This window comes from Urocitellus parryii, chromosome 5 (assembly GCF_045843805.1).
Source record: "Urocitellus parryii isolate mUroPar1 chromosome 5, mUroPar1.hap1, whole genome shotgun sequence".
NCBI classification, from domain to species: domain Eukaryota; kingdom Metazoa; phylum Chordata; class Mammalia; order Rodentia; family Sciuridae; genus Urocitellus; species Urocitellus parryii.
Genome location: NC_135535.1, coordinates 179,732,726 through 179,755,141, shown reverse-complemented (window position 1 = coordinate 179,755,141; position 22,416 = coordinate 179,732,726). Strand labels below are relative to the sequence as shown.

The following is a 22,416-nucleotide window of genomic DNA, read 5'->3' as shown; positions in this document are numbered from 1 at the left end:
AGAAATCTTATTTTTGTAACATAACCCAGAAGTTTTCTTCCCCCTGTTCTGTTATCTGTCTTGTCTGGCTTTTCCCTCACTTAATTTTTTTCTGGTTCTTTAACATTTATTTGTTAGAACACAAAATATATTCTGTCTGTACTCATCTCCCACAGATGCTTGTTTAAAATGTTTTTTCACTTGTGTTCTCTGTTCTTACTTATGTCATCTTCCACTTTGCTGTGTACAGGACATGGTTTCTCACCTGTTCATGTGCCATTAAAGATGCAGTATTAACCAATTGGCTTTTCTAAAGTGTCAGTATTTTCGTTTATTTTGAAAACCTCAAGGCAACCTTGCAAATAAGCACTAAAACTGTACTAGCCCGTAAAAAACTGTTTGCTCTACTCAACTGGCATAAATGCTCAATGTTTGGTGTGCTCACCAATTTATTTGTTCATAACTAATAGTTCTTTGCAAGAGGAAATAGGGGCTTTCTTTTTCTCCCACAGTATCGAGAATTATTGAGGAGTACTGCTGTGCCCACATTCAGATTTCTTGTGAGGAGCTGCAGTGTGGTGCAGAGTTTGCCATCTCTAGTCCATTTGCCTCTGCCGTAGGACTGAGAATGAGTCACGTGCTGCTCCCTACCTCAATTTCCCTGTTTTCATAAACACGTCCTCTCCCTCCTGTTTTAGCTCCCTGATTTTGCTGATGTCAGTAAAAAATGGACCATTGCTGCTGTTGAATGCAGCTGCTGGAAATCCCTGGAAACCACTGCATCTCTACTGGCCTGTTCCTATGTAATCTTTGCATAATGTTATCCTTCTCTTTCTTCCATTTCCCTATCACCAACCCCTATAGAGTCGGGATATAAGCCCAGAAGAGATAGATTTAAAGAATGAGCCTTGGTATAAATTCTTTTCGGAGTTGGAGTTTGGGAAACCGGTAAGTTTAATAGCTTCAGTGGTTCTACACCTTTTTAAATAATGCTGTTGATGCATTGTTGCTGCTAAAGGATCAGATCCATGAGTGAGGAATTCAGAAAGTGGGGAGCAGTCAAGTAGGTTGTCCATAGTGGGATTGTCTTGTCTTATTATAACCTGTAAGTTTTCCTTACTTTACTTCACCAAGAGAGGACAGTGAGCTCTGGAAGAATATCTTACCAGAATATCCCAAAGAGCACAACTAAACCATTGCTTCTTCTGGGACTCCCCATTGACACCAACTATCACAAGCTTTGTGGATGGCGTTCTTTCTGCCATTGGTTCATTGCCTTGCCCAAAGTCTGTTTGGCATGCTGAAGACAAACAGGGAAATGTGTTACATGACAGGACGGCCAGCATGATTGCTGCCTCAAGTAACATTTTTAAAAGCACCTAGGTGAGGCAAGTGTCTGAATGGACCACCAAAAAAAAAAAAAGTTATTTTTTTTTCCTCTGTGGGTGTAGCTATAAATGCAGCCCCATGATAGGCAATTTTTAAGAAACAATTTTTATAAGTTAGAATAATATTTTCCAACATTTGGAATGGAGGTTAGAAATTCTAGCAAATGTAGGGTTCAGACTAATATCTTGCAGCTTCCCCTGTGACAACTCTGAATTGGCTTTTGTACAAATTGACCTTGATACTTAAAGGAGGATTTTCTTAGCCCTGCACACAAAGGAATATCAGACAGAAGGGATAATCGAACTCATCCTTCCACTTGAGATGACTAGACATTGCCTTTAAAACTCTACTATAAAACCTTAATTATTACAAATTCAAAAAGAATTTGTGGGTGGAGGATATAGCATAAGAAAACATTTTATTAGGTTTTGTATGAGATTTAAGCCTTGAATCCAGCTTTTGAATAAAGGTAGATTGGGATGATAGTTTTATTTGCAGCCAGGAATTAACTTAATCGTTCAGTAAAAGATTAAATAAATTCTGTTGTGTCTTTCTTATTAGAAAGAAGTTAAACTGGTACTCTGGGATTGACAATTTGATTTAGCAATGCTGAGCTTTCTTTGGAAGTTCAGATTCATGAGATGGGAGCACCTGGCTTGCAACATCCTGCTTGTAGGAACAGGTGTTCTGTTCTTCTGGTCCCTCCCAATGGCTGCTTAGCCACCCTCCATGAAGAGGGCCACCTAGGAGCAGTGGAGAGAGAAGCATCCAGCCTAAACTGCCCCTCCTTTCCTCTCCCCTCCCCAAAGCTTTGAGGAGGGGACACCTCATTTCTTCTCCTCTCTCTCCCTTTTTTCTCTGCCACCATTTAAACATCAAGTGTACTCAAGAAATCTTTTCCACATTCAAATGTATAACAGTATCCTGACACTTTTCCTTTTCTTCTTTTTCTTAAAACCTGCTCAATGATTGCACAAAGAAAGCTTCTTTTGATACTCAGATAGTTCTTCCTCTTCCCCCCCAAAAAAAACACCACGATTGATATATGTAACAATAATATGCTACTTTGATTCAGGAAGGCAAAAACTATTTACATTATGTTTAATAAAGATTCCATGCGATTGTTTTTGAAATTCCTTTCAGAAGCCAAAAATTTCTAGCCATCTTCTCTGTCAAATAATTGAACTAGTTTTTAACTGAAATGTTAGCTTTTAGGAAAAATCATGACTTTTTTCCCCTAGTTAATTGTGATTGGTTTGTGTTTCTAAATCATTGTAAACAATCTATCGTTACACACAATATTTGTTGGCAATAGGCATCATTGCTTTCCCAGCATACATTCAATAAGCTGGGAATAGTTTGGTAAGTTAACACGGACTCTAGGGGAAACTGATCTGAGAACTGTACAACCATCTCAAACCAATACTGAGAACACAGTCCATTTGTTTATTGGGACCTTCCTATAACTTGAATTCCTATCCTATTGCTTTAAACACCCTTCATTATTTAGACTTAGAGATACTTTTCAAAATGGCCTCTTCTCTGAAGCCACACACATTCCTTGCACCGACCTCCTAATCCTAATGGGACTGCTCCCTTCTGTGTAGGTCTCACGTTAAGAGATAATAACACTTTTGAAGACTTGCCAGAATAACCTAATCAATGCCCATATCCTGAGGAACAGCATTGAGAGAAACAGTTCTTCGTGGCTTGAGGCACCTAAGAGTGGGCTTATTATCAAGTTGAACCAACAGATTTGGGAAGACAGTATGACAGGGAGAAATTTGTCTTTCTGCCTCAGCCACTATGGACCACAAAGGAGGAAGAGACATAAAATGGTGTAAATCTTGGGAGTTGCTTTGGAAATTTTTCTAAACATTCAGAAGCAGATGAAATAGAAACTCCTAGCAAATCACATAAATTACCATTCCTACATTTTTTTTAAATTGTTGTTTGCACCAGCATGAGTTCACTTCCCCTAAGTCAAGCCCACCAGAAATTTGGCACTAGACTTTTACCTTGAACTCTTCCTCAACTACTTCACTTAAAGCCACTTAAAATGAATTTAGCAAGATTCGGACTATAACAACTTTTAGCTCAACAAGTTGTCACACAGCAGCAAATAATTCAAGATTACAGGGACCATTTTGGGGATGGTTATTTTAAAACCAATTTAATTTGTAAATACTATCTTGGTTTTTTTGTTTACTGTTTTGTTTTTTTTTATGATAAAGAAATAAGTAGGGGTAACATGTAACTATAAAAAGTCTACTTCCCAGATAAACAGTCCAAATGTATTAAGTGCTAAAGATAAACACTATTGTTAATATTATTTAACTTTGCAAAATGCAGAATATACATATACAGAGATGACATTACTGATCTGTTGCCATCAGTGGTGAATGTATTTTGGATCACTTTTCTTTTTCAGATTCATTACAGAGAACCTGAATATCAGCTTTTCCTTCTTCTTTCTCCTCTAACTTCTACAGAAATTGACATGATTTTCATCCACAACTCAAGGCCACATTTCTCAACACAAACCAGTTGGAATGTTTCCAAAGATTGTTTATAATGAAAGTTGCATAAAATTGTGGGAGCTCAGTAATGAGATGTTTCTCATCTCCTCAGAGGTCCTTGTCTAAGAGATTTCAAGTATAAGTAGGCAGCACAAGAAAGTCCAGGGGGCAGGAGAGAGGCCCCAGAGTTACAGGGAGGCTGAGGCAGGAGGAACAGAAGTTCAAAGCCAGCCTTAGCAACTTAGTGAGACCCTGTCTCAAAAACAAACAAAAAAAAAAAAAAAAGAAAAAAAGAAAGAAAGGAAGGAAGGAAGGAAGAAAAATGGGCTGGGGATGTTGCTTTGGAACTTCTGACCGTCCTGTGCTCCAAACCCTTCCATTGTTAAATCTACAACAACCACCCAGAAGATTTCCATCTTAGGGATGCAGCTTTTAATTCTAACATGAAGGGTTAAGTAGAAAACAAAAATAACCTTACCAGTGTACTGTTTAAATTATAAGTTTAAACTCTGTTCTCTAAGGAGGATGGAAGCTGTGTCTTTACTGACAATAGTATCTTTAAAGTCTAATTAAACTATAAAAGGAGAATTAAAAACCACCACTATGAATTTTGTCTAGTGTACCATTTCTGCCTGTTTTGTATGTGGGTTTTATTGCTACAAACTACAGGAAGCACATATAGTTCAGTTTACCCTCCATTAGTCAAACATCTAGATTCACATATTTGTTAACATATAATGAATTTTTTTTACAGTAGGGAAGAAAGTTTCAAAAGTGTATAATATCCAGTGTTAGTCTTAGTTTGGAAAGAACAAGGGGGGATTTGAAAGTTTCTGATTTGGTTCAAATTTGTGTTAATGCTTTTTTGGTTTTTCCCTTTCCTTTTTGTAAGTTGTCAATACTTAGAAGCTAATGCTGATTTGCTCTGGAGACACAGTCGTTAGAAACACACTTCCTAGTTAGTGGTTCCAGGTCCTCCCTGGGGCAGGCAGCCTCGAGTCCTCAGAGTCCCCAGCCCTTTGCTTTGAGTTGGCCTTTCTATGTTGGTACAGTTTTCCTAGTGTGCCCCTCTTTGTTTGAGCCAGCCTCCATGTTTGTCTTTATGTCTTTATGCTCATTTCTTCATTTCCTCCTCTGCTTCCCGTCAGCCTCCCAAAAAGATATGGGATTATACTCCTGGAGACTGCTCTATCCTTCCTAGAGAGGATAGAAAGGTAATTCCGCTGTGCCTCCTCCGTGGACTGTGTGTGTGCTCTCTAGCCTTGGTTAGTGTGAGTGTTGTGGGTTTGTTTTCTTTTCTTAAATCATTTCTTTTCTTTTTTTTTTTTTTTTTGTTTAACTTGGTAACTCTTTTTTTTTTTTAACTTGGTGATAAAACTATTTAACAAAGTCTCTAAGACATATACTAATGTTTAGAGGTTTTTTAAAAACAATTACTTATTCTTCTGACATATGGTATGTGCCACAGTCACTTAGTCTGAAAATATAGAAAGTAGGCTTTTTCTTAAAGGTAGGTTTTTTTTTTTTGTGGTATTGGTAGTTCTCGTTAGCAAGTAGAATAGACTTTTGAAGCTCTGATACTTCAGGATTTCTGTTGTACATGCCTAATGTTGCATTCTCTGTTTTCATGTCTTTAATTTCTAATGAGCTCTTATGATTAACTCATGCCATCTGGGCCTTATTAAAGTATAACACTAAAAACTTCATTTTCAAACTTAACCTTCCATTCTGTCCCCTTTCGTCTAAACTAAAACATTCTTTCCCATCTTTTCTTTCTTGAACCAGACTAATCTAGAAAAAGATCTCAACCTCTGCCAAACAGAGTTAGAGGCAGATTTAGAAAAAATGGAGACGATAAATAGAACACCCAGTGCAGACCCGCCACAGGTATTTCCCGGTTTTTCTCATGCTGTCGGTTCCTTTTCAAACTCTGCTTTGTTTTCCTCTCTGCTCTGTGGTTTCTTATGTAGGTGAGGTGACAGAGGGTGATGCTGGTTATTTTAAGCTGCATGGCTTTCTGACTCCTGTTTGAGACCCCCCCCCCCCACCCACTGCCAATTTTTGTTTGGATTCCTTTTGAGCTTGGCATCTCCCTTAAAGGGCATTTTTCAAATATGCGCAGAGTGGCTGGCGATTTAAACTTGCCCCCGCACCCCGCCACAGCTTTACCCTTCTTTTTCTTTGCTTTTTAGAGGGTGACCCTTTTAAGTTCCTTTCCTTTGACTCTGTTTAGCTTCTCTGAATTTTCAGGGAGTTATTTTTTTTTTTTTTTCAGGCAAGTTCCTTGTCTTTTTTTTGTTGTCCTGGGAGATACCAACCTCAGAGGTCATTTTCAAAAACATAGCAGAAGTCATTTGAGTGCCTTTTCTGTTTAAGTCCCTGTCAAAGCCGTGGTATTTATATTTTAAAGCTCATAAAGTTCTCAATGAAAAAGTGCACTTCAGAAGTCAGACAGCCCAGCCATAAACAAGTATTGGAGACCGAACCTGCATCAATATTTTTAAAGGGAGCTTTGTCAAAATGTCATTTATTAAAAGGTAGGGGAGAGAGCCAGGTGTGGTGGTGCATGCCTGTAAACCCATGGCTTGGGAGGCTAAGGCAGGAGGAACAGAAGTTCAGAGCCAGCCTTAGCAACTTAGTGACAACCTGTCTCAAAAAAAAAAAAAAAAAAAAAGAAAAGAAAAGAAAAAGAAAGAAAGAAAGAAAAGAAAGAAGTACGGGAAAGAGAGCCAGTTCAAGGTAAATGGGTTTCTGAGGACAAGCCAAATTTATGCAGAACTGTCCCCAGGACTCCCTGGCAAAATTAAGGCGAGTCTTAGAGGAAAAGCTAACTTTAGAGAAAGTTAAAAGGAATGTGGACACTGCCAAAGAAGCAGGGAAGGTCCCTGGACTATGGCAGGAAAAGTGGAAAGCACTAACAGATCCATGTTATATGGATGCAGAGCTAGGACACAAAGGGTTGGACCACCAACACGAGGGGTGTGAGCAGTGATGTGGATGTTGGAAACTCAAACCAGGAAAAGGGTGGAGTAATCAGGGGATTTTGGTAGCAGCCACTGTGGGTTCAACCCCTGGTAAGAGCATCCAGTGTCCAAAGTCAGTGAGCTGCAGGATAGGCAGGGCAGTTAGAGACACAGAAAGATGAGGAAGCAGCATAGCCAGTAGTTAGGCCCAGGCCCTCCCTTAAAACTTGAAAGAGATATAAGAAGTGAGTCACCATGCACACAATTGAGGCAGATGGGTGACTGGGATTGGGGGAAGCTGGGCAAGGAAGAACCTGGTGTAGTTATTACTGTTGGATTGAAACTTCCAGTGGGGTGCAGACCATAGCAAGTTCTGGAATAAGAACTGTGGTGTCAGGTAAGTCCTGATGTGGGCTAGGATGCAGGATGGGAGGTCTGTGATAAGTTGGCTAAGAATGACTCAGGAGGCACTTTTCAAAGTAGTCCAAAATAACGTGAGCTTCCGTAAGCCATGCAAGGATGGGAGGCAGTTAGAGAGCCCCTGATCTAACTGCTGCCTTCCTGAGGGCAGAGCGTGCTTCGAGCACTCAGAACTTAAAGAAGTGTCTGGTGCCTCTGTGAATCATCTTTACACTGGATCAGTTGACTGATGCCTGTTATTGGTGTGAATATGTGTGGGACGTTGCTGGTGGAGGCCTACTCCAACACAAGAAGAGAGCCTTTGCCTTCAGGAACTTGACAGTTCAGTTACATTCATAAGTAAAAGACAGTGGTGTCTGCTAAGAGTTAAATGAACGGCATGGGCTCTGAGGGCCCTGAGAGAGAAGTCTTATGGGAAATCAGGAAGACTTCTCAGAGGAGTTAGCCAAGATCCGAAGGGGTGAGTGGAACTTAAGCACATGGCAAATAGAGGATGTCCATTAGAAGCACTGGGAATGCATTGGAAAGATCACAGAATCACAATAATTAAGGGATAGGACGAGGTCTTTTGGAATGAGAATTTTAGGGTAAAAATAGTAGGAGGTAGGTTTGGGAAAGAGTCTTGACCTTGGATTGCAGAGGTGCAGAGAATATGGCTAAGGAGACGATGAATTTTGCCCTCAAATCAGTGATGTACTTCTGGAAGTATTTTAGGGAGACTAATGGCATTGCTCTAGAGAGGATGAATTGAGGGAGAGGACACTGGAGTCTCAGAGGTGAGTAAGTTGTGGCAGTAGTCCAGGCGGGCAGCGATGAGAGTCCTGACAGTGGTGGCACCAACATAGAGGGCTGGGAGATGGGAGAGAGATCACCCAGGAAATTGCAGTGGGATATTTTACCTAATTGGTGTGAGGGACAAAGAACTAGGAGAAGAGAGAGAGACAGACACCCGTAAAGGAAGTATGAGAATGACCCAAGTGCTTCAGAGAGTCCCCAAACATGGACTCCCAGGAAAGGTCAGTGGGATTGATAACTAAGAAATTAGTCAAGACTTTGAAGGGCGCTGGCTGAGTAGTTGTTGGGAGTTAGATATTTGGCAACAATGAGGGAATCCTGCGGAAGTGCAGCACAGATTGAGAAGATGTAATCATAGAAGGAAGGAAGGGAGTGGGATGTTCCCTGAGGATGTCACAGCGATGGAGACCAGGGCAAGGTCTTCCAGGGTGGAAGAGCAGAATGGAACAGATGCCGAGAGGTAGGAGATTCAAGATGGAGAGAGGAAGGTCAGTGAGACCAGGGTAGCCAGAGGGCTGGAGGGTGAATGTGGAGGTAAGAGTTGGTGCTTTCTCTGAAGAGTAATGTCCTCATCCTGGACAGATATGCCATCAAAGATGAAAGGTGGGTGTTTTGGCAGGCAGAGGGCAGGGTGAGTGAGCCTCCATGAAGGCCTCCTACTCTGTGCCGTCTCCTTTCCCTCTTCCACAGTCTCTCCCTTTTCTTTGTCTTTCTGTCCTGTGCCTAAACGTCTCTTCTCCAGATAGCTTGTTTTCTTCAAAATGATTATTATTAGAAATAGGAGTATTAATTTTTACATTGGTTTATTGGAAAATAAATATATTGAGCCCTTCACATTTTTCTCTCCAAGACAACAAAAGAGACCCTAACCTACACACTTGCGTTGCTTTCTCTCTGCATGTAGCTCTTGGTGATTTTCTTCTTTTGTGTGGTGGCCTGTAGTTTCATAAAGCATTCCCTGAAATGGTCATTAGTAGTTTTTTTTGTGAAATTACGTTTCTCCACATTTCCACACTTTTAAATCTGCAGCCATAAACAAATTATCTGAATACAGTGTGGTCTTTCAAAATGCATTTTTTTTGTGTGTGTGCATTCTGTATCTAAAGTGTTGCATTACCCTCTTTCTGGATGTGGTACCTCGGGCGCATGAAGGGATCTGCAGTGAGCACAGCAGGGGAGTCTGAGGGCTGGGGAAATGCTGGTGAAGGGTGTGCAGTTGCATATTGGCCCAGAGGAGGACCATTGCCTGGTGGACCTGCAACTGAAGACAATTAAGTCAGGAGGCCATCTCCTGACTCACCCAGAGAGCTGTGGCTGTATCAACTGGAAGGAAAAGTCCAGAGCATGGAGAACCCCTGTGCCCTGAAAGCTTCCCCTCCAAGAAGAGCACCACCCTTCACCAGCACCAGAAACCTTTGCATCCAGGCCCCTTGGCTCCTAGAGATTTTTGTCTAAATGAGGAAAGGAAAGTGGCTTCTCTCTTTTTCCCTTAGCTTGAAATCTCTGAGTCAAAATAAATCATCTACAGATTATTATTCTTTTTTTTTTTTTTCATTTGCAGAGCTCAGCAGTCAGCCCCTCTCTGGACATCTCCCCAGAGCCTCCTGGATAGTAAGTAGTCACTCCTCATGTTTTGGACCCAGTGTGTTATATTTGTGTCCATCTAATGGCTTCAATGATGTACAGTTTGGTGGCCAGTAGAGAGATCTAATTGTAGCGTTCAAGTTATTCTTTTGTTCTGTCCTTCTCTTTCTAGTTAATTTCGTGATGACTCATACTGCCTTTAATAAACTTTTCTTCATGTTGATGTCTTAACATAGAGAATGTGAAGTTATTTGTCTTTGTTTAGAATCCGTTCTCCTTTATAAATTCTTGGGAAGGGGTAGGTGGCTGCAGGGGAGTGATCCTGGTGGGATAGCTCGTGAGGTTGGGTCCTCAGTCTAGATCTTCCATGAGGAACTTAGAGCCAGGAGGGGGGCCAACTTAAACTTGAGTCTCACATTATGTGGGACCCCCCCCCCAATAGATTCTTAGAACTCTGCATCCTCTACTCAGTTCTTCATGGGGTAACCATCAGCCTCCTGTCCGTCTCCCCCAAACCATTATGAGTCCTCTACCAGATTGTCCTCCTCTGAACTCAGTCATGCAGTTATCAGTCCAGCTATTACCCCCACTCTATTAGATAGGTGGTAAATGGTAAATGGCAAACATTCTAGATTGTTAGTAGGTACTGAGCCTCCTATGTCCAGTCTCATGATAGTACCTTGTGTGGCCCTTATTTCTGCTGCCATATACCTGAATTATATTTTATAAATATAAGAGTTAATGATGCATAAGGGCCTTAAGGACAAGGCCCTCCATCTCCATTGGTGCCTGACACACCCACTAAATTGGGGAAAGGAGCTGGTTCTGGTAGGACCATTTCCTTGTCTTTACACCATTATATCTGCAGCCTGTTCTTTGGAATATGATAAGAAGGAACAGCACAGCACAACCGTTACCTGTTCCATTTGGGTTGGTAAAGCCACAGTGAGCAAAACTGCTGTTTATAGACTTTTTTTTATAAGTATCATAGTCATCCGAGTGTGTCCTGCCTACCATGCCAATGCAGGTACTAGGCAAGAGGAGTTTCATTTGAAAATTGGCTGGGACTTGGGTGTTTCAGTGGGAAGATGGAAAAACTTTAATCCTTTTAGAATAGTGCTCAAAAACTCTAACAAGAATAACTTGGATCCATTATGTTAATTTTTCTTCTATAAATATGTGTGCTTCACGATTAATATATCCCAGAATATAAGAAAAAATTGAGAAGTATATTAAGACAGCAGCTGGAAGGAAAGTTACTTGCCTTCGTGGAGAGTTCCCACCTTGGCTTCAGAAGGCAGGGTATACTCTCTTGTACCCACTGTGGGGTAGTGACCAAACCACCAGTATGACACAGAAGTGTCCGGGCTGAGACATGGCATTGGGACCTCCCCCCCCTTTCTCCCTCTCCTCTCGGTTCTGAGGCTTAATTTGTTGAAGAGCTTCCAGTGAAGCTCTGCCTTCAGCTGTAAGGGTGACAATTCACAGGTCCCCTAGATCCCAGGAGATGTGCTTCCAGAGGTGAAGGCCACCAGATGACCTTTGGTGACCTGCGGGTAAAGGGCTTCCTCCAGGCCACAGCTCTCCACAGATTCTCCCAGGACCCCCAAGGCTGCCCCTTTGTTACTAGCTTGTCACTTTGGCCTTGCTGACTGCGCAGTGCCTGATTGGAATCTTCAACCAGGCCTCTCCCTGCCCTCCCTGGTTCAGGCTTGCCCCGTGTTAACCCTGCTGCCTGGTCTCCCCTTCTGCCTCTTCACCCCTCTCTTTCTCAAGGACACAAGGAAGAGAAGGCTGCTTCTGAGCTCAGTGATCAGATGAGTTGATTCCTTAACTCTTCTGGGATAAGGCTCTATGCTATATTCCTATTCATAGGAATGAAGATGTTGTCCTGAGTTAGTCAGCATTTTGTTGCTGTGACCAAAATACCTAATGAGAATAACTTAGAGGAGGAAAAGTTTATTTTGGGTTCTTGGTTTTAAAGGTTCAGTCCAAGGTCAATCAATTCCTTTGTCGTGGGCCTGAGGCAATGAGGCAGGACATCATGGTGGAGGGTCATGGAGGAGGAAAGCTGCTTACTGAGCATTTACTACCTGCCAGGCCTTATGCTTAACATTTTATCTACCTTATCTTGTTTTTATTCCTCTCAACATTTCAGGATCAAAATCCTCATTGCATAGGTGAGGAAATGGCATGTTGAGGTAGTGTAATGCCCACAGTTCCTTAGCTGGAACAAAGAGCGCACTGTCCATAGTAGGAACAGTGAAGTTCTGGGATAGGGAACCTGTGTCAGCAGTAAAGTCTCACCTGCATCATTACTGACTCCAGTTTGGTAATAAACTAGCAGAAGACATAGCAAGGTTCTTTGTTTTTTGAGCCATCACATAATTTAAGCAACCCTGTGTAGGACTGAAGGGGACTAATACAGTTTTTAACAGAGCAAATCATTTCCAGGCATTCTGAGCATCCATAAAGATATTTGATGTGTTAATTTATCAACTTATTTTGAATCATTGAAGTAGGTTTCTAAAGACCTCTGTTTTCCAGCCATGGTCAGCTCTTGTGAAATACTTGACAGTAATAGATAGTTTCTTCCTCATTCTTCTACTGTTTGAGGAATTTTCAGTATGAGGCTTGCTTTTCTCCTGGTTTGTTTAAATGCATAAGCTTTTTTCTTTTTTTCTTTTCCCCCTCTGTCTTTTATTTGGGGCTTGAACCCCAAAGCGCTTTGTCACTTTATCCTGTCCTTTTTATTTATTTATTTATTTTTATTTTGAAACAGGGCTTTGCTAAGTTACTGAGGCTGGTCTCAAACTTTCTATCCTCCTGAGGCTCCAGAGTCACAGGTATTATAGGCATGTGCCACAGCACCCAGCACACTTTTCCATATTTGTTATTGGTGAGAACCAGCCTGACACAAAGAGAAGTGTGCAATAAATGCTTGCTGGATAGATGGACGGGTCTGCAAATCTCAACCCAAATCCAGCTTGATTGGCACGGAGGCAACCTGCACACTGATTCTGTTCCCTTTTGCTGGATGGGTAGGGATGATGTACTCAAACTTTGTCTAACCCAAGGAATGAAGAAAGCAATTCCAGATGGCTCAGGTTCCCAGCTTTGTGGCCATTGGGGAAGTGATGCTTTTGAAACCTACTTTTATGTCTTGGACAGACTACAGTTTAGAATTTTGTTAATTAGAATTGATTATATATCACATGATATGAAAGGAACTAGGAACAGAGGAAGAAAATCAGCCATAGTCCTGATCCTGATATAATGACCAGTCCTAGCCCTAAAAAAATATTCTTATGGTTACCATCACAGTAATGTCTGATTTTTCTTTCATTTCTCTAGCATTGTCAGATGTATCAATTAGTGGGAACTACTCATTTTCATCATTGCTTGATATTTCAGTATTGATTAGCCCTGATGTCTTCTTTGCCTAACCAAGAGAGCTTTACTCTATTTGACCAGATGGTGGCACTCAAGAACAAGTCACTGTTTCCTAGATATACAGGATACCAGAGTCCCTTTAATCTGACTTAAGAACAGGCATAACCTGAAGAACTATATGATGTATTAGAGATTCCCCTGGTACCTGAAAGTATATCAGAAATCCGTGTGCATGTAGGCATTTACTTTCAGAATCACTTATTCCACCAGTGCATACTAGGTACCAGGCATGCAAAGACTAATAAAATAAATTGCTTCTGAGGGGTTCAGGTGTAACATGGGAAACAGACTGTGAAGTCAGTATGATAGATAGATGCAATGATAAGACCCAAGAGGAAATGAGCACCCCTTGTTTTGTGGAGGAGGAAAGGTCAAGAAAATGTGACATTATATTATAAATATAAAAATAATTGTGTCATGCATTACAAAAGTCTATAACTTGAAACTTAGAGTGGATTGTCTAGATACCCCTCTCCTCTGTAGTTAACCACAGTTACTTTTTGTTTTTTCCTTCCTGAAATCACCAAATTGTTTTGAACAGTGAATGTGAGCTCCTACTGAATGTCTTCTACCTAGGAGAGTGATAGAAACAGAGGACGTGCTCAGTAAATATTTGCTGAATGGATCAATAAGTAGTGTGACAGCAGGAAATATTTTCTAGAAATATCACTAGCAGTGATATGCAGAGATGATTGGAGGGAGTCAGGCTGGAGTGGTGATAGTATGTGTGTCGCAGGCTTATAGGTGAGGATGGTGAGATGCTAACCAGGAGATAGAGTGAGGAGATTACTGTTGGCTGTGTCAAGAACCCAGAGAAAGCAGGGCCTGGTTATTGATTAGATTTGAGTGGCAAAGGGAGGGAGAAGGGAATTGATTCGTGTGGTTTTCTGGCTTAGTTAATGGGAAGTGGCAGAACAGAGCTGGATTTGGCTTGGGATGTGTCAGTCTTAAGATTCCTGGGAAAATCCAGGTGGCGGTGTCTAGAAAGCAGTTGAATATGTGTCTGTTTCCAAAAGAAAGGTCTGTGTAGATAACAGATTTACAGGCGAGGTCTTGGGCAATCTCCCCATACCTGTTAGTATTGCAGATGAATGACATCAAAGCCAAGAGAAACATCCTGCTTTCAAGTTTCTAGACAACAGGAGCTTGGCTTAGCTGCTCCACCTTCCTTATTGGAGTCAGACTGGAATCTGGCCTTCCAAGACCTGGGCCACTGCCTCCAGAGCCTGCCTATTCGCACAGTTGGAAAAGTTGGCCTAGGATAATCACTTTATTCTTGCAGTAGCTGTGTTTTTGTTGAATCCTCTTGAAACCCAGCAGCCAGTTCCGCATGTTAGCCAGAGGCTGAATTCTCTGCCTGTCTCCTATTGGCTTGCAGTGTCTGAACCCAGATCTGGCTCAACTTGAGCTGCTCAGAGCTGAACTTCTCACCCTGTTTTTGTTTGTCTGTTTTTGTTTTTTTTTTTTAGACTAACAACAGTAACTGCTAATCCTTATTGTACCTTTGAGTCCAATCAAGCTTTGAGTCCAGGTTGCTTCTCTCATCTTCTCTGATCTACCTGGATATAATGAGGACCCAGCAACTCTGTGACTTGGGCAAATGCCTTCACTACTCTGGTCCTCAGTTTTCTTTTTTGGACAGTGAAACAAATGATGTCTGTCTTTCCAACATTAGGAGACCTGATGGGGATGATACACTTAAAAACATTGGTCCAGAGCTCTTATAGACTGTTTTCTAAATAACCCTGCCTTAGTGCAAAATGTTACACATCTGGAAAAAGTATTCTTTTGTCAGCTTTGATATCAGAAAGAAAAAAATTGGCTGTAAGCAACTCCATTCTGAGAGGTTTCCTGAGTGTTGGTTTGTGGTTCTGTGGGAAGCAGGAAGAAATGGTGATATGGGGTGGAATGCAGCCAGGGAGTGGGCTGGGCCGGGGTGAGTTCTGATGTCTGGTAAGGTAGGGAGAGGTGTAAGATTCAACAGTCGGTTGTGGCTGAGTCATGACAGAATGAAGTTAACAGGAGGTCAGGAAGGTGGTTTGGAAGTTCTGACCAAGGCTGAGGTGATTCAAAAGACCATAGGTGCAGCAGGACAGAAGCTGCTATCAAAGTCAGTCTTCAATGGTGAAGGATGTATAAAGGGCTTTAGGCTGTGTCCTCTCACAATATATGTCTCAGATACCACATCTATTGGTTGTCAGGGGTAAAGGACAGCTACACTTGAATCATTTTGTAGCTGAGGTTATTCAAAAAAGGGGAAACAGTTCAAACTAAAAGACAAAATCAGAAAATACAATGGAAAAGAAGCGGGTGGGCTGGAAATAGAAAATTTAGAAAAGGGTCAGGTTCAGTTTTAACTAAGTAAATTTAAAGTTAAGTCTAGTTTAACTGGCCTTGCATTTTTAGAAATTAGAATCTAGTGCCACTGCCTTGCAGGTCACCTTCAGTGTTCCTCAGCAATCTAGCAGGAATTGAGGTTCTTCTCAGAACCTTGGGGTGGAGGATGGACATCTGTGAGCTTCTCCTGCAGACAGAATCAGGTAGGCCAGAGGCTGCAAGGCTGCAAGGCTGGCAGCCCCTTGGCCCCAGACCTGCTCCCTGAGCCTGGGAAAATGTGCCTTTTTCTGTAGGAATGCTGCCTGTAGGCAGGGTGAGAAACACCACTAAGGACAACCAGCCTGAGCCTGGATTGTCCTAATTCCCTGCAGTACAACTCTTTTCTCCATGGTGGTGGTTTCAGGTCACTGATGTCAGGAGACAGGATCCCTAAAGTCAATTTAATATCATTCTTCTACTTGGAAAAGAATTTCTCAATTCGTAATTTCATACATCAGACGTGTCCTTAATCAGATCACATGGGCCAGTTTTAGTTCCAGAAAATGTGAAATTTTATTCATTCAATAAATATTTATTGAGTCTACTCATGGAACCTATAGACCAGTCGGCTCCTGCAATAAGGACACAATCGGGGAAAGAGCCTGGTCCCATCCTGTCCCTCTCCAAGGTTTCTCCCAGTGAGAGGTGAACCCCGGAGGAGGCTGCTCTGTAGACTTACGACATTTGCATGTTCTCAGCCCTGAGAGTCAATTTCCTTTTCTCTTAGAATCCCTGTAATGTTTTATCATGACTGAAGAGAAGGAGAAAGCATTTAATCCTTCACCCAGGCCAGGGAGAATGAGGAGGGACCCTGATGCCTGCCCCACTTGGTGTTCCCTTGAAATTGGGTTTGAGCAGCTCTTAACCAGGGTGGACAGCAGTTGGGAGGGACATTTTCAGTGCTGGAAGCACTGGTGTTGCTCAGGGGTCCTGAGCCATTCTAGGGTGGGGACATTACTCTTCCAGACAGTCTCTGCCGCTTCCATTTCAGACTCTTGTGTTCTGATGCTGCTTGTCCTGGGGGTGTATACCTGGCCGGTGACACTGGATGGTAGTGACATAGTGGAGCTTGAGCTGCCTTGACCTCCCTCTGGCTCCTGCAGTGTGTAAGCCACTGCCTCCTCAGTGGTGGGGAGACGTCCATCTAAAACAGCAACTAAAAATATAATACACCTAACAGTGTGGTTCAGGTTCCACCTCTGCCATCCCGCTAACCTGCCTGCACTGACAGTTACCCAATCTCTCAGTGCTTCATTTCTTCATCTGAAAAAAAAAAAAATGGCAGAAGTAGGCTTGTGTGTGAGGATTAGAGAGAAAATGATCACTAGGCACTTAGCACCGTGCCTCCCACATAGGGCATCTCACCAGGTGGCATGTAGATTAATTGCCATTGTTATCTGTGATCACAGGGACTTGGAGACTGGGGTCATACACAGAAGGAAGGCTACATTTATGGAATATGGAAAATCTCATCATTGATGGGCAGACAGAGGAAAGATGGATGGATAGATACGTGACAGAGCGAATTCAGCTTGTGTTCCCTGGAGAATCTAAACAGGAGAATACCCGTGTTCACTTTTATGACTCTTTAACCTTTAGTTTTTCTATGTATTTGATAAAATCCATAATAAAATATTGGATAAAAGAATTCCATCAAGCTGTGAGTCTTCAGAACTGACAAATTCATAAAGATAATAGGAATCTAATTTCAGTAGGATTAAAAGCAGCCTGGTGGTGCTGGGAGCAGTGGCACTCGCCTGTAATCTCAGCAGCTCTGGAAGCTGAGACAGGAGGATCGCAAGTTCAAAGCCAGCCTCAGCAATTTAGTGAGGCCCTAAGCAATTTAGTAAGGCCCTGTCTCTAAATAAAATTTAAAAAGGTATGGGGATGTGGCTCAATTGTTAAGTGCCCCTGGTACCATCAAACAAAAACAAACCAACAAAAAAGCCCAGCCTGGTGGAAGCCATTTGTTTCCTTAATAAGAGTGAGTGGTGTGTGTGTGTGTATGTGTGTGTATACATGTGTCAGTGACAATGTTTCAGTTAGTGAGGCTATAGAAAAAGTGAGATGATTAGGAAAAAGGAGGGTATCAGCAAGTATGTATTTTTATATTTTTGTGCCCACCTCATTCTAAAAATAATTTGTGGTATCATGAAAAATACCTGGAGCTTAATAAGATAAAAATAAATGAAGGATATAAATGGCCAATGACGTCTGCACATATCGTAAGGTTCTGGGCAAAAACTTTAAGTACAAAATTAGGCTACGAAGCAGGGTGTGGTTGTATTGTGCTTATAGTTCCAGCTATTGGGAAGCTTAGGCAGGAGTTCAGAGTTAGCCTGTGCAACATAGTGAGGCCCTGTCTCTTGGGGGGAAGAAGAAGAAGAAAGCACCTGCCTGTGATAACAAGAGCAAATATTAGCATATAGAATCCCAGTATATCATTTTTCGTGGTCACTGATTTTCCTAGGTACCCAGATAGCTGGCCTCTCCTCCTTTCACTGCTGATTTTAATGTTCCATCAGCCCATGTGCTCATGCAGAATAACCTAAAAAAAAATAATCCAAGTAATGGGCTTTTGGTAGCTGACATTTGCTGGCCACATGTTGGGGCACGCCCCTCCATTAATGTCCTTAACCATGTGATCTTGTGTGTAGCACTGGGTCCCCAGCCCTCTCTCCTACTTTTTCTCCCATCCTCTCCCAGCCTTCCATCCTCAGCCCTCCTCCATCCTTCTCCTGGCCCCCCACCCCTCACCTTTCCTCCACAGGCAGTGTTTTGCAGAGTTATTCTTTTAAAGCACAAACACCTCATCTCAGTTGGAGGGCTTTGTTATTTAGACAAGATTCCTGAGTGTCTAAGCCCCACAGACCTGTCTTTGTCTGTAGACATCTGTGTCTAAATCCCAGTGCTCTTTAGAAAGCACAGTGCTTGATATGGATGCCAGGAATTGTGTCTCTTGCCCTGAGCTGGTAATTTGCTTTTGAGAAAAATATTACAAATGCTAACTCCTGTTCTTATCTCCCCCCCCACCTTCTTTCTTTTACAATTACCTTTTTCATAGTATATATTCTTCCAACTTCCATGCAGTGAAGAGGGAATCAGATGGGGCTCCTGGGGACCTTACTAGCTTGGAGAACGAAAGACAGATTTATAAAAGTGTCTTGGAAGGTGGCGACATCCCTCTTCAGGGCCTGAGTGGGCTCAAGAGACCCTCCAGCTCAGCTTCCACTAAAGGTAATTAACAGGGTGATGTCCGCAGGTCTGTCTCCCCTTCACACCTGTTCCCTGAGTGTTGGCAGCAGGCGAATCTCCTGTAACTGGAACCAACTCTGCCCTCTACAGATCCATATCCAGGCCTCGGAGCCCTCTTGTATCCCCTCCCCTGTTTTCTCGCCGGCCATTTTTCTTTCTGGTATTAATGGTTTCCCTCCCTCTGAACCCTGACCTTGCTCTCTCTGAAGCATTTCTGTCCTTTTTGTTCTAATCCCCTTTTCTTAGAAATTAGCTGAGCTTCAGCCTTTCCTAACTGGCAGGGTGGCCATTTCTTTCGTTGCATCTTTGCACCTGCTTTGCAGCACAGATTATTTTGCTTCCGGACATCGACTGGAAATTTTTTAAAAGCCCATATGACAAACGAGCATGTTACCTCCTTTTTTTGGTTTGTTTGTTTTTTTTTTCTTTTGTAGCAGCTTTCAGCTTTAACCTAATGGGTCTGTTTATTTTATTCTGCATGCTTACCAGTGGATCGTAAAGGTGGGAATGCTCACATGATTTCTTCATCTTCAGTTCATAGCCGAACATTTAACACTAGCAGTGCTTTAGGCCCTGGGTGTAAGCACAAGAAGCCCCTGTCAGCTGCGAAAGCCTGCATTTCAGAGATCCTTCCTTCCAAATTCAAACCCAGGCTCTCTGCTCCCAGCGCTCTTTTGCAGGAACAGAAGAGTATCCTGTTGCCCTCAGAGAAGGCGCAGAGCTGTGAGAACCTTTGTGTTTCTTTGAATGATTCCAAAAGAGGCCTCCCCCTCCAGGTAGGGGGAAGCATCGAGAACCTGCTCATGCGCTCCCGGCGGGATTATGACAGCAAGTCCAGCAGCACCATGAGCCTCCAGGAGTACAGCACCAGTGCCAGGAAGCCCTGCCCTCTCTCCAAAAAGGCTGGGCTGCACTTCACCATGTTCTATCGGGACATGCACCAGATCAACCGAGCTGGCCTCTCCCTGGGATCCATCTCCTCCTCGAGTGTGCGGGATCTTGCCTCCCACTTTGAAAAAAGCAGCCTGGCGTTATCCAGGGGCGAGCTGGGGTCCAGCCAAGAGGGCTCAGAGCACATCCCCAAGCATACTGTCTCCTCCCGCATCACTGCTTTTGAGCAGCTCATTCAGCGGTCTCGGTCCATGCCGTCCCTGGACCTGTCTGGCAGGCTGAGCAAGTCCCCGACGCCTGTGCTGTCCAGGAGTGGACTGATCTCAGCCCGCTCAGCTGAGTCCCTCCTGGAGTCAACCAAGCTCCGTCCCAGGGAGGTGGACGGAATGAACTCCAGTGGGGTCTATGCCTCCCCGACATGTAGCAATATGGCAGACCACACCTTGGGCTTCAGGGGCCTCGTGCCTTCTGAGCCCCTCTCCACCTGCTCAGATGAGATAGACCGCTGTTCAAATGTCTCCAGTGACAGCAGAGAGGGCAGTGTTCATGGAGATTTCCCTAAACATCGTCTCAACAAGTGCAAGGGCACTTGCCCCGCCTCGTACACCCGCTTCACCACCATCCGGAAGCATGAGCAGCAGCAGTCCTCCAGGCAGGCTGACTGGCGCCCGGAGTCCAGAGGGGACAGGAGTACCCTGCTCAGAAACATCTACCTGATGAGCCCCCTCCCTTTTCGGTTGAAAAAGCCCCTTCAGCACCATCCCAGACAGCCTTCCCCGGTGGGCCAGAAGCCAGACCTCCCTGGTCAGCCCCATCAGGATCAGCCCTCCTCTGGGGGGAGGCCCTTGGTTCCCACCCGCCTGTCTTCCCGACACGCCATGGCCAGGCTTAGCTGCAGCTCAGAGCCCCCTCAGGAGAGACCCATGATCCTGGAGGACGGCCCAAGGGCCATTAATAATGGGAACTCTGTGCCATACTCAGACCACGGCCTGGACAGGAACAACAACCCACAAAGTGAACTGGCACCATCCCGTGGAGGTGGCATTTTATGTGTTTGACCAGTCTCACCTCCCTGTCTCCACATGGCTTGCTCTGCCCCTTCCTCCCGTGTGTCCCTGGTGCTCATTTCCTTCTCTGTCCTTTGCTTCTGTTTGTTTTGCTTGGCAATTAACCATGGCTTGTAGTGGCTGCACTTCTTTAAAAACAGATCTCCCATGTCATTTAGACTAACCACCAAACCGTGTTTCGAAAGAAAAATTGGCCGATTAGCTCATCTGAGAAATGTGCCCATTTGAACTCTCAAGCCCCTTGCTGTTTGCACCAATCCCAGCCCACCTGTGGTTTTTGGAGAGGCAGCCTCTCTCCGTGGCCCTGTGTGTGTAAGTGTACGGTTTGTCCCCGTAGAGCCTGCACGATGCCTCTTTGTAGGGACAGTCAAAGAATGCCTTCTCCTTTTGTTCACCGTTTGCCTTCTGGTTAGTTTTCTTCATATTAAACTAGCTTGCAAGTAAACCTAAAAAGCACGAGGGAGAGGTGGGTTTAGGTTGTTTCCTTCAGAATTTGGTTACTGATCGTGAATCAATGAGGACTTTTGTGTATAATAAAAGAAAGGTGAAATCTTTTCTTGACCTGGTTTCACACTAAACATTTGCCTGTTTTTTAACACGACTTTGTTGTTTTGAAGATTCTGAATCACCGAGACATTTTATACCAGCTGATTACTTGGAATCTACAGAAGAATTTATTCGAAGGCGTCATGATGATAAAGAGGTAAATCTCCTTCTACTGTAAATCATTTCTTCCATTTGTATTATCTTGTCTTACCCCTCCTTTCCTCAATCAATGGAAGGGTAACTGATGTGATACAGCAATCTGTATACGGGGTAAAAGTGGGAGTTCCTAACCCACTTGAATCAAACCGTGTAATATGATGTATTAAGAACTATGTAATGTTTTGAACGACCAATAATAAAAAAAAAAAACAGGAAAAAAAAAAGAGGTAAATCTCATCTTTTTAAATCTCCTAGCACTTGTGCAGAGAAAATCATGAAGGAAGTAGCATTCTAGACACCTATCAGAGGTAATGTGGTCTAGTGGATGGAAGCAAAGATTGGGGTTTTTGCAAATGACTTTTTATAGGTTCCATCAGTCCTCTTTAACCTGCTTTTCCAAAAAGTGGGATCAGTTTCCCCATGGGCACTCAGTTAAAAGTACCTGGTCCAGCTAGCACTGCTGCATGGGAGGCACAGAGCAGCCTCTGCTCACAGCTTCTCTCAGTGCCTCCTGAGCTGGGAGCTGGAGTTCACTCTTCTGCCCTCCTCCCAATGCCTGCCTTGATGTTCTCAGAGGAAGTCCACCCACGTTTCTCCCTCTGCCAATCCCTCTATTGTCACAAAGCACTGTTCAAATTGAAAAGGATGCAGTAGGAAAAAGAGGAACAAGAAAAATAATAATGAAAATCAACTTTGAGGAAGTTGCCTTTAACTCAGTGTGTGTGGGGGGGAATGCCCCAAGAAGTTCTAGTAAGCCCCAGCCAAGAGCTTCAGTGTGTGGATATTTACTTGGAGTGACTGAAATCTCTGTGCAGTAGTAGGAAAGAGCCCATTCTTCCCGGGATGTAGGGGGAGGTAGGGGGAGGGAGTCCTGTGTATCAGCCCAGTGGGCAAAATCCTAAGCCTCTGCCATGATAAAGCATTATGTTGCACACTTTGTGGGCTTTACATTCTCAGGAAAAGGGGTCAATACCTATTTTCTGTAATGAGTTAAAAGATGCAAGATGTGTTTGAAATAGT

General features: G+C 43.2%; 1 protein-coding gene across 50 annotated transcripts in view; it reads left to right on the top strand.

Annotated features, from left to right (window-relative positions):
• Sorbs1 (sorbin and SH3 domain containing 1) overlaps positions 1–22,416 on the top strand; it is a 233,277-nt gene that overhangs the window by 175,327 nt on the left and 35,534 nt on the right. For 40 of the 50 annotated variants that reach the window (XM_026394892.2, XM_026394887.2, XM_077798805.1 and 37 more), the window contains 6 exons: positions 844–927; positions 5,036–5,101; positions 5,673–5,774; positions 9,627–9,676; positions 18,543–18,715; positions 21,309–21,394. In XM_026394892.2, coding sequence (XP_026250677.1) covers positions 844–927; positions 5,036–5,101; positions 5,673–5,774; positions 9,627–9,676; positions 18,543–18,715; positions 21,309–21,394 — 561 coding nt within the window. The remainder of the gene's footprint in view (positions 1–843; positions 928–5,035; positions 5,102–5,672; positions 5,775–9,626; positions 9,677–18,542; positions 18,716–21,308; positions 21,395–22,416) is intronic. The other 10 variants (XM_026394886.2, XM_077798802.1, XM_077798811.1 and 7 more) reach the window with 1 other exon arrangement.